General features: G+C 49.0%; 1 protein-coding gene across 6 annotated transcripts in view; it reads right to left on the bottom strand.

The window, feature by feature from the left end:
• CREBBP (CREB binding protein) overlaps nucleotides 1–17,360 on the bottom strand; it is a 128,730-nt gene that overhangs the window by 25,819 nt on the left and 85,551 nt on the right. For 5 of the 6 annotated variants that reach the window (XM_023246594.2, XM_023246595.2, XM_023246596.2 and 2 more), the window contains 13 exons: nucleotides 16,875–16,977; nucleotides 16,503–16,649; nucleotides 15,748–15,865; nucleotides 14,882–15,053; nucleotides 14,508–14,552; nucleotides 12,277–12,401; nucleotides 11,532–11,720; nucleotides 9,525–9,941; nucleotides 7,755–7,934; nucleotides 6,603–6,792; nucleotides 2,758–2,876; nucleotides 1,428–1,667; nucleotides 884–972 (listed from right to left, as the gene is read on the bottom strand). In XM_023246594.2, the coding sequence (XP_023102362.2) occupies nucleotides 884–972; nucleotides 1,428–1,667; nucleotides 2,758–2,876; nucleotides 6,603–6,792; nucleotides 7,755–7,934; nucleotides 9,525–9,941; nucleotides 11,532–11,720; nucleotides 12,277–12,401; nucleotides 14,508–14,552; nucleotides 14,882–15,053; nucleotides 15,748–15,865; nucleotides 16,503–16,649; nucleotides 16,875–16,977 (2,134 nt within the window). The remainder of the gene's footprint in view (nucleotides 1–883; nucleotides 973–1,427; nucleotides 1,668–2,757; nucleotides 2,877–6,602; nucleotides 6,793–7,754; nucleotides 7,935–9,524; nucleotides 9,942–11,531; nucleotides 11,721–12,276; nucleotides 12,402–14,507; nucleotides 14,553–14,881; nucleotides 15,054–15,747; nucleotides 15,866–16,502; nucleotides 16,650–16,874; nucleotides 16,978–17,360) is intronic. The other variant, XM_045047926.1, reaches the window with a different exon arrangement.

Here is a 17,360-nt window from a genome sequence, read left to right as displayed (position 1 = left end):
CCTGGTCACAGAAATTTGGTTGCCTATTCCTCAAATGGAGGCAAGGTGACTGAATGTGACCAAGATTTACAACCTGTGCCCCCAGGGAGGATGCCCTCGTGCTATGGCAACATGTGGCTGCCTGAAACAGGAGACACAGACAAGTTCAATTTTCAAAATGGCCCCAAAACTATGGAGGTTGTATTTGTGTGTGGCAAATTAACAACAAAAAAATAACTATTTTCATTCTCTTTTACTTAAGACAGAAAACCCATTTAGCCATCCCCACATTTTAAGAGAATAGCAAATATTTCTCCAGGATAACTACCACTCACAAAACCCTGAAATGGCCATCCTATGATGGGGAGAACTCAACAAGAATGCAAGATCTCATTCAGTGTTGTGTTATTAATTTTAAAAAAAGTTTAAGTCTAAAGCTTTTATTCATTTTTATTTACTTTTCCTTTTATTATTTTTTTAATGAAATACCATCAATGTAAGTCTTTCCATCAGACCGTCCGGCCCAAATTATGTAGGCAAATATTTACACGTGAAATAATAAAATACAATGTTTCCACTTAAGATCTTCAAAAAGGTATGTGAACCCTTATCAGAGTTACTCTGGACTCCAGACTCTTCGGTGGTTACATTTTGGAAAGACCACAGCTTAAGAACTAACCTTCCTGACTCAAGTAGTGCAGCAAGCAGGAGCTTCAATAGCTACCGTGTAAGAGCATGCTTTCAAATTAAGAGATCATGGGCCTGAGTGACTAAGCAGCACGGACAGTGGCCCATTTCATTAGAACTCCAGAAAAGACATAACCCAGGCTATACTCAGACGGACCTGCTCGCCCTGAGACCTTCGTCCTGGGCCTATAAGCCAGGACGCTGGCTCGGTGCTCACCTGTTCTGATAGCTGTAGTAGGCAGCGTCGCGAGGAATTGTACACAGCTGCTTCCCATAGCAGCACAAAGTCTGTGGGGAAAACTCATACTGCAAAAACAAAGGAGAAAATACTAAAAACGTATCCCAGTGACTGTCCTACAATGCTCTAGTTCACTAAGAAGAGCTGTCAGATTCAGCTAGTAAGATATTCCTATTGGTACATGGTATAGTTTTCTAACAATTTGCACAGCTGTTTAATAAAGACATTTTTGGATTCCATGTGACAGAATCAACGTCAAAAGACATTTGTTACACATTGATAAAGGTACAGAGGAGCAGCCAGAAAGGCATAACCCAAGGTCCTCCCCAATAAGCAACTCTAGCTTTGATCACCCATTACATGGCTTCAGGCAATCGACTTGTTTTACAAATGCCCAGACTCCATCCGGGTCCTTCCCAGAACACAGGTGGGATACAATGTGGAGTCTATCATGTTATCATAATACCTGCTCTGGCTAATTTAACTGGCAAAGCTCACTTTCCAAAAAAAGTCTAAACCGTACCTTGCGCCCACAACAATATCCAAGGGACTGCATGACGGGGTCAATTTCCTGCTCAAAGACCTCAGCAAGTTTGCTGCAGAACTTATAGACCCGGGACGTCTTCCGGTTATAGAGCCAGGCGTTGTTGAACATGAGCCAGACGTCATCCACATACTGCCAGGGTTCTTGGTACTGCCCCGTGTCCAGCTTCCGCTTGATGGTGGAAAGGTCCATAGGGTTCTTGACAATGTCAAAATAATCCTTAAAGACAAAAAAGTCTCAGTCTAGTGGATCCCCCCAATACTAAATGCCAGCCTTGCATAGCAGCTTTATCTTAAACAAAACAGAAACAGGAAGTACCAGAACAACTTCCATTTCTAATAGCAACAAATGGGAAATGAGAAGAAAATAACCTCTGACCTTTCTCTGGTTGAATTATCTAAAACTGTAATTAGTTTTGTCAGGTGTGAGCAAATTATTTCAAAGGCAAAGAGAAAAATAATATTAATAAATTATTTAATAAAAAAATGGGTAAAAGATGTTAATAGAAACCTCCTTGGTTTTTACAATTTATTTTTAAAAAAGGTTTGTTTATTTTTCAGACAGTATGGGCGGGGGAGGGGCAGAGAGAGAACAGGGCAGAGGATCCACAACAGGAGCAGGCTCCACCGCTGTCAGCAGAGAGCCGGATGCAGGGTTCGAACTCACAAAGCGTGAGCTAGTGACTTGAGCTGAAGTGAGATGCTCAATCGACTGAGCCACACCCTGATGCCCCGAAAAATTTTAAAGTAAGGATTTTAAACCACGGAATTAAAATGGTAAGCACATTTATCAGACAATATGTTTTTCTAGAGATTTACTCTTGGTCCTGGCAAGCAAGATGAAATTCCAAGACAAACACAAAAACAGAAACAAGAATAGTAACACTGCTTAAAAAAAAATCTGTTGGGTCACTATGGCCTTTGCGAGACGACCCAGAGATACCAAAATGAGAGGCCCAGGTGCTTTCCAACTGATGATGACCAGTTCTTTCTTTAAAACCAGCCTTTGAGACGAAGGCTCACACACAGCCCCAAATCTAAGTGAGGCTCCCGGGGCCGTGTGTTTGCGGGCGGTGTGCCCCGGTGCGCTCCCCCACCTCGGACCCTGGGGCAGACAGAATAGGTGGGGAAACACACACCCCACCCAGTGAGTCAAAGGTGTGTAAGAAAGGTGTGCTACTGATTCGACAGCGAAGTTTTTTTATAGGCGAAAAATCTTCCAAACAAGGGTATGCCACCCAATTTTGAGGTGTAACACGGACACCCGGGAGCTACGCTGGCACGGTTACACTGTCACTACATGAACTTACCGGGATCCCTAGCAGCTGGGGGTCCACAGGCTGCCGGAAAGGCAAGGACTCCGGGTCCTGGCGGTACAGCGCTTCCAGGGTTGGCATCAGAGCCTGGCGTAACTCTTCCGGCTTAAAGACTGCGGGTAGAAAAACCAGGGGGTGACACCACTCACGAGGCACGCAGACGCCTCACCCGCCACATTCTAAATCGAAGCCCGGTCTGCCTCTCTAAGGGTCCAGTCATCTCCATCCCCACGGCCACCCGCGCCACGAGGCCTGCAAGGGCCCCCATTCCCAGCAGGGGCCGTGGGCGCTCTAAAGCTATGGTGTGGGGCTTCTGCAAATACAGTAACGGGGTTTTAAAAGTGCACCTACGTCATGAGACCAAATACCACACTGACAAGTTCGCCTCTTCAGTAAAAGGGTTTCCAACATTAAAACTGTGTTGAACCAAAAATGAAGCTAACTCCCAAATCTGCTTGAGCCAATGGGTGGTAATAAAGCCATTTTATTGGAAGGGGCCTTTCTTCCTCTGGTGACACTCTTTCTGTCCTTGGCTGAGGTAATCTCAGGCACCTGAGACAAACGGTTTTGTATTCCAACCTCACAAACAAATGTACACACTAAGAGAGCTACCAAATCAAATATTTCCCCCCAAAGTTCTGTGCTGTTCTCTCCACCCCTCAGCCACTCCACTTCCTACTACGCTTTCCGTTGTCACCAATCCAAGGATGAACACCAGCTGCCAAATACATTCAAGACGGTAGGTTCGCACAAAACCCAATGAGTATTCATGGCCAGGAAAATGTGCGTGACAACACACGAAGGCAAGAGGCGGCTCGGGTGGCAGTGCTCAGGTCGTGCCGCGCCCCGCCCCACCCCGCCCCGCAGTGGGGACCACTGGCGGCCCAGCGCCGCTGCTCCCCTCTGTGCGCAGAGGCCGGGCCTGCGGAGCGGATGTGCCCGACAGGAGCCTCACGAGAATACACATCCTGCCTTCGGCTAACCCCTTCTCTTCTATTCTGTTCTTTACAGAAATGGAGTCGCGTTTGGTTTTCTTTGAGTAATTCTTTATAAAAAAACAATTATTTAGTTAATCAACAGCTTTTGCATTCTTCTTAGGCCAGAGATCAGCAAACTCTGACCCACCGGCCCAGTCCAGCCAGCTGCCTTCCTGCATACAGCTGGGGAGCTAAGATTGGTTTTTATGCTTTTTAATGGTTAGGAAAAAAAGAAAAGAGTAGTATTTCATGATACATGAAATCAAAGGTTAGTCTCCAGAAGTAAAGGTTTATTAGAATGCAGTTCTGCTCTGTCTGTGGCGGCTTTCAGGCCACGAAACAGAATGGCTGCAACAGAGACCGAACGGACGGACGCAAAGCCCACAGGGACTATCCGGCTCTTCATGGGGAGCGCGCTGCCCCCTGCTGGAGGCTGCATCCCCTCCTGGTGGCAAGCTCACACGTAGGTCACTTGGGTCCATAACTCATTTACTCGCTCACTACACATCTGTTTAAGACACCTATGCCGAGGGAAAAGCATTTTCAAACTCCTGTCTTCAGCCGCCAGCACTTCCTCAGTCACATTTCAAGTGCTCAGGAGCTACGTGTGGCTGGTGACAAGCACAGAGAGCACAGATAAGTAACATTCCTGTCGTCACAGAAAGTTCTAGCACTGCGCTAGGCCCTTTCCAAGGGTCTCCGAAATTGTTGACTTTCGTAACATAAAATGATTTTCACAGTAACACTAGGCCGTCATCCTCCTGCCGCACCGTGTGGACATTTGCACGAACAAGCAAAAGGAACCACGAATAACATCACTCGTGCCGCGGCGCCACGCAGGCAGCGGCACCAAACCTCAGTCGTCACCGTGCTCCATGCTGCTGTGCACACGGAGGAAAACGCGGCAGCCGCACTCAACAACATCCTCGGTCGAGGAGTAAACGTTATTACTGTTAAGGATCTCAACCCTGGGCTACGCGTCTTGATCTCGCAGCACCGAACAGGAAGCGGGCTTCAAGCACTTCCCCGTGTGCGGCCAATGCCCCGGGAGGAGGCGCCCGTGCGCGTGGGGCCGACAGCGGAAGCGGCTGCTTTTCTCAGCTCTGAACAGTACGACTGGGAAAAAGACCGCTAGACAAGCTCCAGGTATTCAGATCTGGGTATGTGGCAGATACTCTCCCAAAAAGGAACAAAATGGGCCAGTTACACCAAGGACAATACACAGTATTTGTTGCCAATGATAAAATTTGGACTTAGGTCAAAATCAGAATTTGGAGAAACTTCTACCTGCCACGTGAGCTTGATTTGACAGCCTCTCAAAATTCCCAAGACTTCTTTTGAAGAGATTCATAGTGATGTTAATAAATGTGATTTTAAACAAATAGTGTACAGTGAAGGGGCGCCTGAGCGGCTCAGTCAATTAAGCGTCTGACTTCGGCTCAGGTCGTGATCGCGCAGTTCATGGGTTCGAGCCCCAGGGTGGGATCTGGGCTGAGAGCTCAGAACCTGAAGCCTGCTTCAGATTCTGTGTCTCCCTCTCTCTGCCCCTCCCCCGCTGGCGCTCTATTTCCCTCTCTCTCAAAAATAAAATAAACGTAATATATCGTACAGTGAAGTATGCTGACATTTGGAAAATCGGCGTAACTCAGCAAGCCAAATTCCAAGATGACCAAAGGATCGTGTTATTAAAAAATGAAACAACCCACCCCGCCAGGGGTAAAGGATTCATTCACAGCACAAGGCAAACAGACGGACTGTAATGTCACCGGGCATGACACCTTCAGTGCTGCTGTGGACCCAGGCTGCACACTACAACTGAGCTCTGTGAAACTTCCACTCACTGAGTTTTGGTGTAGTATCAAACAAGAATGCTCCCAATAAACTGAAACAAACGAGGCAGCACAAGAGAGCTGGTAGCAGCAGACAGGAGAGTCCAGCCGTGTCTGCCAGACTGAGTCGCAATGTTGTAAAGAAAACACTGTCACGACTCTAAGTATGTTTGCTCTGGGAAGCTTATTTTTCATAAAAATATGTTATTCATGGACGCCATGGAACAGGTGTGTTAGAGAAATACGTATTTTTAAATTTCCGACAGAATAAACAGCGACATAATCCACACAAACAAAACCTCTGGGGTCCTCAATTTTTAGGAGTATAAACGGGCCTGAGACCTGAAAGCTTCTGGTAGCCCATTACCTCCAGGGTCCCTCTCACTGGCAAAATTATAGAATGTCAGCCTCCGATACATCTCTGTCGTCTTTCCCAAATGTGTCACATGCAGTCCTTATCTTTCTGAGCGACATCCCATCTCCAAGGGTCACCTAACAATGTTCCAACACCCCGTTAACCTCCTTACTCGGGACCTCCAATGGGCAGAGAGCATCCCCACTCACGCGCCCCTCCCGCTGCACCAGGCCACTGGGGCCCAATGCGCTGCACCCTGACTCTTGGCACCCCGCTTCCCATCCGTATCAGCGCACACATGTGCTGCCTCGGTGAGAATTTCCCTGGCCCGGCTTTCGGGCGTCCTCCTGCTCAAATCTACCAGTGGCTGTACAGGTCTCGCCAGGCAAAAGCCCGAGCTCCTCGGCGGGTGCAAGGACTCGGATGCACCCACCCCTCTGGCCTGTCCCTCAGAGCCGTGGCCCGTTTCTCGTTCTTCCCATAAACCCTGTGGGTCCTTAGGCCAGAGTCCAGCTCGCTGTCGTCATTTCTGAAGAGGTAAGACTGGGGGAAGGGCAGGCAGGTAAGATGTAAGGGGAGGGGCGGTTACTTTTCTGCTTTAGCTTCTAGGCCACAAGTGTGGGATCACAACACGGTGGAAAAGCGGCACAGTTCAAAAGTTCAGGAAACACAACCTACTTTTTTTGCGTGGCTGTGAAGGAGATGTTGACTGAGAGGCGGCCCCATTAGCGCTGCTCTCTTCTTCCTCTTTAGTTTCTACTTTGACTTCCGGTTTCTTCTCGTCCACTTCCATCGGTTCGGATTTCTGTTCTGTTGTGTCTGTTTCTTCTTTAACTTGAGAAGATCCTTGCAGATCCTCCTCCATCATCTTAAAAGAAACAAAATTCAGATAATGATGTACGAATATCAAAAACCTTTATTCTAACTCAGCCTCATCGGAAAGCTCTTAACAATCTATCCGGGCCTGTCAAAACCTTCCCCTGCTCAGCGCTGTATTTACCATGCGCTCCTCTCCTCGGGGAGGAGTGGAGCACCTGGGGCCGGGTGAGTTGCCTTAATACAGCACCACTGCAATTAGAGTGCTAATGTAACAATTTTACATGCCAGAGTGCGTAAAAGACGTGGCCCCCACGCACCCATGACCTGCTCAGGGCTTGTACAGAGAGGAACTCCTACTTTGGAACAAGACTCTCCTTGAAAACTGGGGCCGAGTTTCAAACGCCACATCGCTCTGAGGGCCAGGGAGGTGAGAGAGACGGTGCAGCGGGAGGCGTGCGAGCCGGCAGAGGAGCAGAGACTCTGGCAAACTGGGGCGCCCGATCCCCATCTAAAGGCTGTGGCTGGGGCTCCCACCCAGACTGCCGCCACGGGAGTGCGAGCACAGTGCTGGGGAGCTTGTGGTTTTCAAAGAAAAGCCAGAAATCCAGTATTATTTGTAATTCCTTGTTTCTAAAAACATTGCGTGGGCCAAACAAAACCTGTCTGTGGGGCTGGATCTAGTTTTCAACGTTTGGCACAGGCGAGTTCGTGCGTGAGCACGCCCTTGTGCCTTCGGGACTCTGCAGAGCCGTGGTGACATGTCACTGGATGATCCTGTCATTTAAGATATAAACTGGAACTCTTCATTTCTGGCAAAATAAAATGAAGCCTATACCTAGTACCTAAAAATAACCAATCTGTTTTTAATCTGTACCTTCTTTGAACCCGTAATCAAGCAGGATATTAAAACAAAAGGCAGGGTTGTCCACGGAGGGCCTGTAGCATCTCCCCTTGGGACACTTTAGGGACACTCGCGCTGCACATTTGCTCACGCCCGGGAACGGCACCTACCGCAGACCCTGGCTCCCCCTTGGATTCACTGGCATCAGGCTCAGTGTCCTCAGTCTTGACCTCTGCTTTCATCTCCAGCATCGGTGCCTCGGGTCCTGGCTGCTGGGAGTTGGTTTCGGCGCTGGCCACCGAGGAAGGAGTGGGGACCCGGTTATCGATGCTGGCTGCTGCCTGGGAAAGCTGTGGAGAGACAAAGATCATCATCTTTGTTAACACCACAGCATAAACGACGTGAAACTCTGCGGCTGAACCAATACACGCTTTTATGTTACCATTTCTCAACACTAACCTAAGAGACACAAAGAACTGAAGAACAGAGAAGTTAAAATAGGAATCCCAGAGGAAGTCAGCATTGAGCAGAAACACAAAGAACTTCCCACCAAGAATGCAGAGATGGGACAGCAGGGCTTTCTACATTTTGATATAAAACTAGTTTCCAGAAGTTTTCTACCTAAGTCACAGAACCTCCCATTTTAAAATTAACTGGGGCGCCTGGGTGGCTCAGTCAGTTGGGCGGCCGACTTCGGCTTAGGTCATGATCTTGCAGTCTGTGAGCTCGAGCCCCACGTCCGGCTCTGTGCTGACAGCTTGGAGCCTGGAGCCTGCTTCGGATTCTGTGTCTCCCTGTCTCTCTGCCCCTTCTCCATTCGCAATCTGTCTCTCTGTCTTTCAACAATGAATAAATATTAAAAAAAAAAATTCTTTAAAGTGAACTCCTTCCAATAAAGCCATTGGCGTTTATCGTAAAAGGCTGGAACTCAGATAAACACGTATACGAGTAGGAGTGCATGCCCGTATGGAACAAGAACATATAATTATCCTGTTAATTGCAGGAACAGAGGTGGTGGAGGTAGTGGAGGAATAAGCAAACATTAAGGGAAGGAAGCACCACCAGAATTCTCAATTTTCAAAGTCTCACCTAATGGAGTTTGAATTAAATAAAAGAGAACATAAAATAACAGGGATCTCATTTATAAATAAGAAACATAAAATAAGGCTGAATAAAAAGCACATTCCCTATGGAGAAACACAAACAGTAATGTTGTACGGAGGGTGTTGTTGAGATTTATTTTGATAGGTTTATAAATAAAACATCCTTAGTCCCCAAGAATGAAGTTCACGTATTTCAGGGGGAAGGGTGGTTTCTAAGTTAGGCTGATAAGACGACAGACAGGAAGATGTCAGCGGCCACCAGGGCAGGGGTGCAGAGGGTGGTGAGTGGGCAGCACCGGCTGCTCGCTGCCAGCAGGTCCGCGGAGCACGGGGCAGACCTGAGCCACAGGAAGTGCTAACCTGAGTCTGCCATTTTGTCACGGAAAGAAAAGGCTCCCGGTCTGAAAACAAGGCTAACAGGTGAAGGCAAAGCACACACAATTAGGTACGTGTCTTGTTCACCAAACACAGTAGTCTAAGAGAAAAAACTACTAAAACTCAGAGGATGTCAACCTGCGATGGATAATGGGGAACACACGGCTCCTAAGTATAGACAGTTTAAAAAATCTATAGAGGACCCATGTGGGATTTCTTTATAAGTGCCCATTTCTGAAAACTCATTTAATTAGGGAAGATAATCTTAAATCACATCCAGCCAAACACAAACACGGCCTATGGAGGCAATGTCGGAAATCAAACACAGCTTGTTATGGTTGGATTAGGGCACAGATACTTTCTGGGGCTGCACCGAAACGCTGTAGCGACTTCACAACAGCATTTTTTATGGAGAAGTTCTCCATTATGAGTCTCCACCCAAAGACAGACCGCAAGGCTCACCGGTGTGCCGGGAGGCTGGGCATGCACAGGCGTCGGCTGCTGTTGTGATGACTGAGGGGTGGCCACAGACGGGGGCTGGACTGGGGTCTGAGGCTGTGGGGTCACCTGGGCCTGGGCTGCTGCCTGGACCGTCGGGGTGCTCTGGGTCTGGCTGGCACTGGGCACCGAGCCGGGAGTCGGGGTAGGGGTCTGCCCGGAAGACGACACAGGAGTCGATGGCTGGGTGGGAGCTGCTGGCTGGGGAGGAGTCATCCCAGGCGCCGACGGGTGCTGGAGAGACGGCATGCCCGCGGCCGTGGAAGCAGGGGGTGGCGTCTGGTGCAACGGTGACTGTGTCACTGGTGGACAAGGCAGCTGGCTGGCCTGAGGCCCAAGCATGTTCAGAGGGTTAGGAAGAGCAGCACCAGGCACCTGTCCCTAACGGAGGGAACAGAGTATGTTAAAATAATTTCCCCCATGTCAGAATGTGGCAATAGACTTGAAGAATTAAATGCATGAAAATCTAACCCCGGTTTCCTGGTGAGGTCTGCCTGGTGAGGTCTGCCGGTTTCAAGAGAATGTTCCATTTGTAACAATTCACCCAGCTGTACACTTACAACAACATGCACTTTCCAGCGAAGTTACTGCTACAAAATATCTCTCGTACCGTGACTTACAGACCCGCTGAAACGTCTGGCTCAAACGAGCACGTCCACTCAGCTTACTAGCATCATGCTCCAAAGCATCTACCCACAGCTCAGACCACTGGAAAAAGTATTTCTCTTTTGCAAAAAAGCTGGGTTACTGAAACACTGAAATGTTTCAGTACAGTGATTTGCAACTGGGACACGCTTCACATAATTATTTGCGGACTTTTAAAAAACAGATCCCAAATCACTGCTCTCGGGCAGGGGTCTGCAAACCAGCAACCGTGGCCAAATCCAGCGAGCTGCCTGTTCCTCTAATAAAGTCTTATTGAAACACAGCCACACCCCCTCATTTCATTTATGTGTGAATGAATATGCCTATGGCTGCTTTTCCACTACAGTGGAGCTGAGTCGTTAAAACAAAGACCCTTATGGCCCACAGAGTGAAAACTATTTACAGGACAAGTTTGCTGTTCTAGAGCAAGGCCGTACTGCAGACATTAAGAATTAATTAACAAATATTTAGTGAGTAAATCTAGTGTAGCCAATGACCTCTTTTCAATATTACTTCATGTAAAAAATTAAAACATGAATATTATCTTCCGGGGGAAGATGTGGCCTGTTTTAAATACAGGTGTATCGGCACACGGCAGCAATCTGATGCCCAACAGTTAACAATGGTCACAAAGGGGAAAAAGTGAATAATGAATGGGAAATAGTTCTCTTCAGCCTTCAACAGAGTACTTACAAACACATTCAACAAGAAAGGCTCAATCGATCTAGTTAGCCTGATTCACCTGGGATGGTCAGAGAGACAGACAACAGGGTATTTCAACCCAATGGTCAGGAGTGGAGTCACAGGGCCTTTCCTCACCCTTTAACACTCAAGGTCTCTCAGGATCACATTTGAATTTAAAACACACCATTAAAGAGGGCCTGGGTGGCTCAGTCAGTTAAGCATCCGACTTTGGCTCAGGTCACGATCTCACGGTCTGTGAATTTGAGCCCCACACTGGGCTCTCTGCCGACAGCTCAGAGCCTGGAGCCTGCTTCAGATCCTGTGTCTCCCTCTCTCTGCCAATCCCAGCCTGCACGTTGACTCTCTCTCTCTCTCGCTCTCTCAAAAACGAATAAACGCTAAAAAAACAAAAACCCAACCCCAAACCAGAACACAAAGACCAGGAACCAAAAGACGACGACCCATTCCACTTTTGTGGGAAGCTCACCCAGAGAAGATAAGAGTAATTCTAAAGAAAGTAAAAATGACGCAACAAAACGGGAGGTGGGGGGAAACGAGAGATGCGAGTCACATCCAAGTGTGTACTGTGGAACTTTAGCCCAGGTCAGGAGGAGGCTGGGGCTCCATCACCAGGCACGGTACCTGCGGCACGCCCGTCTGGGCCGCCGGCTGGCCCAGGCCCACGCTGCTCACACTCATCGCCCCGCCGGAGGACTGGAACTGGTTCTGAGGCAGGAACTGGTTCTGCGCAGGCGCCTGGGCCATGATGTTGTTGCTGTGAGCGCCCATCATGTTCGGAGGCTGGGGCATTCGGGAAGGAGAAATGGCCATCTAAAAGACAAGCATCGTCGAGAGTTCAGAGGACGAGGGCCAGAGTCTTCAAGATAAACTAGAAGAGACAGAACTCTGCAAATCTCCCCTCCCCCTGCCTTCTCACGCAAGGTCTCTGAGGAGCCAGTTGCAAATTTATCTCTGAAGGGAAATCAATAGCATGCCATAATTTAAAGTTCAAAATATGCCTTTTACGACTTCTCTGAAGCATTAAGAAGGCAGCCTCAGGACAGTAAGCTCTAGGAGACCACAGATGCTGTCAAGCACCTCTCTGCAACTGTGGGAGGCTGCAAGCTCCAATCTCAGACATGTCTTCTCGCAAAGTCTCAAGTCCCTATTAATTCATCATCCCAACAAAAATAAGTAACGGTCAAATAATTCTCGCTGTAGTAATGAAGACCAAAAAGAGGCAGAGAGATGTGAAGTAAATAAACCACAGCCAAAACCAAAGGAGTAAGCACCAAGGGATTCTTGACCTACAACTTCACTGTGCAGAGAACTTTCCTTACCCGAGCAAGGCCTCCTCGGCACAGCTGAGGCCAACAGAAGCACTTACCCCTGGAACGGAGCCCATGCTGTTCATCGGGACAGAGTGGTTCATGGGGGACGCTGCACGCGGTCCCATGGGAGCCTGCGGCAACTGTACGTTCCCCAAGGACATTGGGGTAAATGAATTCATCCCTGTAAACGTACCCACAACGGTTCATTAGAAAAAGTACCCACAGGAAAATAGGAGCTACAAACTTGCCAAACGCTAAGCGAAACAGAGTGGAACATGTATGCAGTACACACAACAGAAAGAAAAATCACGCAGCGAATCAGAAAAGATGGTGCTATACCACTTTTCAAATCCGGAAAAACGGCACCAGTGCAGTGGTGGTGGTGGTGGTGGTGGTGGTGGTGAGAGCGGTTTGGGGAGGGTGGGGAGGGTAGCACAAGGAGACAAAGGGAGAAAGTCAGGTAAAGCACCCGTGAACGAGGCGGTGCCAGGAAGGTACACCTACATCCATAGGGGACGTGTGAGCCAGGGTCCGGGCACCCATCGGAGCCAATCTCCCTAACACCTTCTGGAACAGTGGCCCCCGTCTCCTCTCCTGCAGGAAGGCCATCCTCATCATCCCAGGCCTCCTGGCTCTTCAGCTGGGTTTACCCTTACTGTTAGAATCTGGGAGAAGACTCGAAATATGGTTTTAATTCTGCAAGTGTGCTAAGTGTTTAGAAAGTGCCCGAGGGCCAGCAATTCTCATTCCCCGCCTCCTCACTACAGACTGGGAAGCTCTCACTTCCGTGGCTACTTCACCTACCCAGGGGTGTTCACAGCCACAGGAGTGTCACACAATGAAAGACACCTCACTGGCCACTAAGCATCTCCGGGCCACAGAGTCTCATTCTTCCTTATTTCTCACAATACTCTGGAAGCTCTGAGCTCTACATAAAGGCTGGTTCAAGCAGTCTTAGGGCTGACACTGGGACTCAAGCAGAATCCTTGAGATGCTGCCTTAATACTGGTGTGGCCAGGACAACGTCTCAGAGAACATGTGCCTCGCTCAGCATTACCTTTGAGGACACCTAGAAACGTCACCCTAAAAACCACGTGCCAGCACGGGCTCAGGGGGGCTTTCTAGGAAGGCTGTAAGCTTCCCTCTCTCCTTGAGGATTTTATGAACTAAGAGAAAAAGGCAGTACTGAGAAACAGTACCATGAAGGGCTCCCTCTTCACACAGACACAGGTGCTGGTAAGGAAGGCGTGAGTGCTGTGCTGTAAAACTCCTCCTTCCATATCCTGCTCAACAGCCCCCATCAGATCCCAAACCAGCCAAACCTTCCATGTTACGTCCGACGCAGCACTCGGCTACACTCCCTCGCTCCATTTCCCTGGCTTCCCGGTTTCCTTCACTCCTAACTGGTCCATCAAAACAAGTCCCTCAAGTTTCTCCGGATCATCAGTGTATCTCCTGGGTCTCTCCAGTATGCACGAAGATGGCCACAACTTTTTCAAGTTTACGATTATTATTTTTTCGTCATCTCTACACCCAACGTGGGGCTCACACTCATGATCCCAAGATCTAGAGTCTCATGTTCCTCCGACGGAGCTAGCCGGGCGCCCCGAGGTTGCCAACAACTTTTACAATGACCTCTTCTCCTGTCTCAGACTACTCTGGCACACAGCTGCAAGGCCTTGCTGTGGAATCCCCTGGAAGTCGCCACCTCTTCTCAAAACCTGGAAAAATATCCTACTGTTCCAGTGCCAACTGGACAAGAGCTATAAAAGCTGTGAAATGTCCCTCTCCATGAACTCCAAAGACCGCCTCTGCCACAAACACCACAGACCCTCAAGTCGAGTCCAGACTGGCTGCGGCGCCCCAGCCTCTCGAGGAGCACAGACACACGCTCTTTTGCCCGCACCACCCTCCCGCCCCCGGCCGGCTCCACGCTCTCCTCTGCAACATTCACAAATGTTTCCTTCCCCCACCTGCAATGCTTCTTGAGGTGACTCTTCCTAAGAGAAATAGACCCTCCTGTCCATTAAAAAGAAAAAAAAAAAAAAAAAAAAAAAAAGCCTAATCCCACTTCCTATCTCCCTGGAGAACTTTCTTATGGTCTTCTAGCTTCCAAACACCACAGATACTCATACTGCCTGTGGAACTGAATTCTGGTCATCAGCAAAAGGAACAGAGGGAATAACAAGGAGCTATAAAGAAATACAGAGGGGAAGAGGAAAAGCGAATGAACTCTGTGACTATTCAACGTTAAGCCAAAATAGGATTCACAACAATAGTTCAATACCTTGAGAAACCTGCACGCGATTCACTGGCAGGGGCATGGGTCCATCTAGAATGGCAGAAAAAAATCAGTCATTTAAAATAATCCCTCATTTGGGAATAAAGAATTTTATCTTCAGAACTTCAAACTTAAAGGGAAAACCAGTCAACGGGTCTAAAAGCACTGTGCATTCTGAGGCCAGCACACCCTTAAAAGGGTCCCTCCACGAGAGACTCAACGTCCAAACACAGGCCAAGGCGGAAGGCCACGGCCACTACCACTGTTTCCAAAGCACGGGCTCCCTGAGAACTTAATTCTACATGCTGGGAAATACACCTCAAACACAAAGGGAAGAACAAGCCAGCAGACTAAGGGCTGGCAGAAAGAAAAGTCCTTACTTGGAGGCCTCACAGGTTGTGCCTGCGGAATCCCAGGGGGCTGTGCCCCGGGGGCTGGTAGGGCGGGCTGGTTACCCAGGATGCCTTGTTTGTGTAAACGTGACCTCCGCTTTTCTTCTAGTTCTTTTTGTATCTTGTAAATTTTTTCTGCCAGTAAGTGATAGTATTCATCCTGAAGAGCAATGATAAAATTCAATGTTAGGCAGTGAAAGCTATAAAAACCCCAATGATCTGTGTTAGATGTTCTAACAAACTAATGAACTTTTACATTAGGGACACCGGCAAAGGTAAGCATTCCGCACTTCTGGTCCATTTTGTAGTCCTGAGTAAGCTCTAGTCCTGACTGGGGGGGGGGGGGGGGGGCCTCCAACTCATGACCCCGAGATCAAGGGTCACGTGCCCTACCAGCTGAGCCAGCCAGGCGCCCCCAGTATCCAGCACTTCTAACCGATACACCTAAGGCCCAACTTCATGGTGAACACCTCGTGACATGACAGGACTTATCAGGCAGGGGGTCCTAACTGAACACACGTCACATTTCATTCCACAGTCGAATCACTTCTTGGATCTTCGACACCGGCAGTGACACAGTACGAGCGTTATAAAGAGTGCCCACTGTGGAGCACATCCAAGGATAAAACACAACTCTCCATGCCCCGGTCACCACTGTAGCGGTGACATCTGTAGTCAAACAAGAGAGCGGTACAGGGGTCTCAGGTCCTATCTGGGATGTCTCTCTGGTCAGCATCCCCGAGGTGATGAGTCTACCGGACTAGCAGATTCCCCTATTTCCAGACAATGAGCCGGACAGATGCAGTTCTATCTACTGTAGGTGCTGTGCGGCTGGAACACGTATGGCACCCTACCCTGCTGTTGGCGGACTCATACATGTCCCCCTCCACTTTCTTAGCATAGGCCACCAGGTTCTCCATGCGGCGATCCTTCAGGGCTGCCGGGTCAGGGGTTGGGAAGATGGCTTGGACCCTGGAAAGACAACACACTCCGTCAAGAGACTTTCGGTATACCATCAGTACCTTGTTATTTCATACAACTGTTTCTCACAAACAATTTTCACTAAAAAGAGAAAGGCAAACAAAACCACTCCAAGGGAATCAGACTGACCCGCTTCACCTCTGATTTAACTTAACTAGCCTGAGAAAGTGAACTGCTGACTTCCTCTCTGTTACCACACTGTATGGTGGCACTATCGTGTCCTCTGTATTCACCAGGCTCAAACTCCCCCGATTCTCCGGGGCCTCCATGATTATAATCTTGAGCCCTAAAACAAGGCAAAGCTTCTGAACTAATCCCAGCTCCCCGTTGCACGCCAGAGCTCAGAGGACAGAAGGTCTGGCCACACTGGGAGTCCCGACCTCTGCGACGTGGGTCACAGCACAGGCCCTGCTGCAGGGACTGCAATTCTGTGGCCTGCCGGCAGTGGCTGTGGCTCCCTAAATAAGCATGCGACCCTCTTCAGCTGCTAGGGCACCGTCTGTCACCTGGGGCCCAGGGGACCACTCAGGAATTAAATCGGACATCAATGAAACTGCACAGCTGTCGCACTGCTGTCAGCCATGACATGTTCCCGTCATATGTGAACACGGGTGAGGCGGGCACATACAGTTTATGCACTAGGTGGCTCCGCAGGTCCTGAGTGACATGTTCGTGCCAGCTTTTCCGCACGCCGGTGCTGGAAGGAGGTGCCGCTGTGGGTATAGTGCTGAGGGTCCCGAGGTTTGCAGAGCCTGAGCCATCGTTCATCAGTGGGCTGGGGAAAAACAAGACACTCAGTCCACCTAGCCAAGTGACACACATGTGCCTCATTTACATGAGGTTTTCAAACCACATGTGACTTTTAGCAACCCCCTGCCCCCTGCCATTTAAGCTATCTTCACCGTCACCCATTTAGAAAGAACCCCAATTTTGTGATTCCCAACCCACTTGCGTGTGCGACCATCGCTCAGAGAGGAGCCGACTGAAACGGGGGTCTTACTTTGTGGCCCCGAGGGAAGTTGGAAGAGCTGATTCTGAAATCAAGTTTGGCGGCTGCTGATCTGTTGTTATTCCTCCTGCTGGAATGTTCATTGGGTTATTTCCTTTAAAGACAGAAAGAAATCCACCAAGTCGTAAATTATAATCCACCCCTCACAGTTCCGGTAACAGGTCAAATCACCATGTATGTAAGTCATTCTCCTGAGTTATGACAATAACCACTACGGCAGGAACTCTGGAAGCTGTTTCTCCGGTAACAGCCGTCAACTTGAACCAGTTCTGCGGCAGTCTCCTCCTCACTGCATTTTAAGTAACCCAGATGAGGCGTGCGTGGAGGCCGGCGGGCGCCCTAGGTGTGCTCTAGGGCTGTGACGCAAATTATAAGCGATCCCCTCCGAGCCTCAGACTTTTACACCGGCTTCATTAACACCATGCCCTGAACAACTAAACTGACCTGTGTCACACAGATTTGGGTCAACTTTTCTTC

Source organism: Felis catus, chromosome E3 (genome assembly GCF_018350175.1).
Source record: "Felis catus isolate Fca126 chromosome E3, F.catus_Fca126_mat1.0, whole genome shotgun sequence".
Lineage (NCBI taxonomy): Eukaryota > Metazoa > Chordata > Mammalia > Carnivora > Felidae > Felis > Felis catus.
This window is presented reverse-complemented; position numbering and strand designations above follow the sequence as displayed.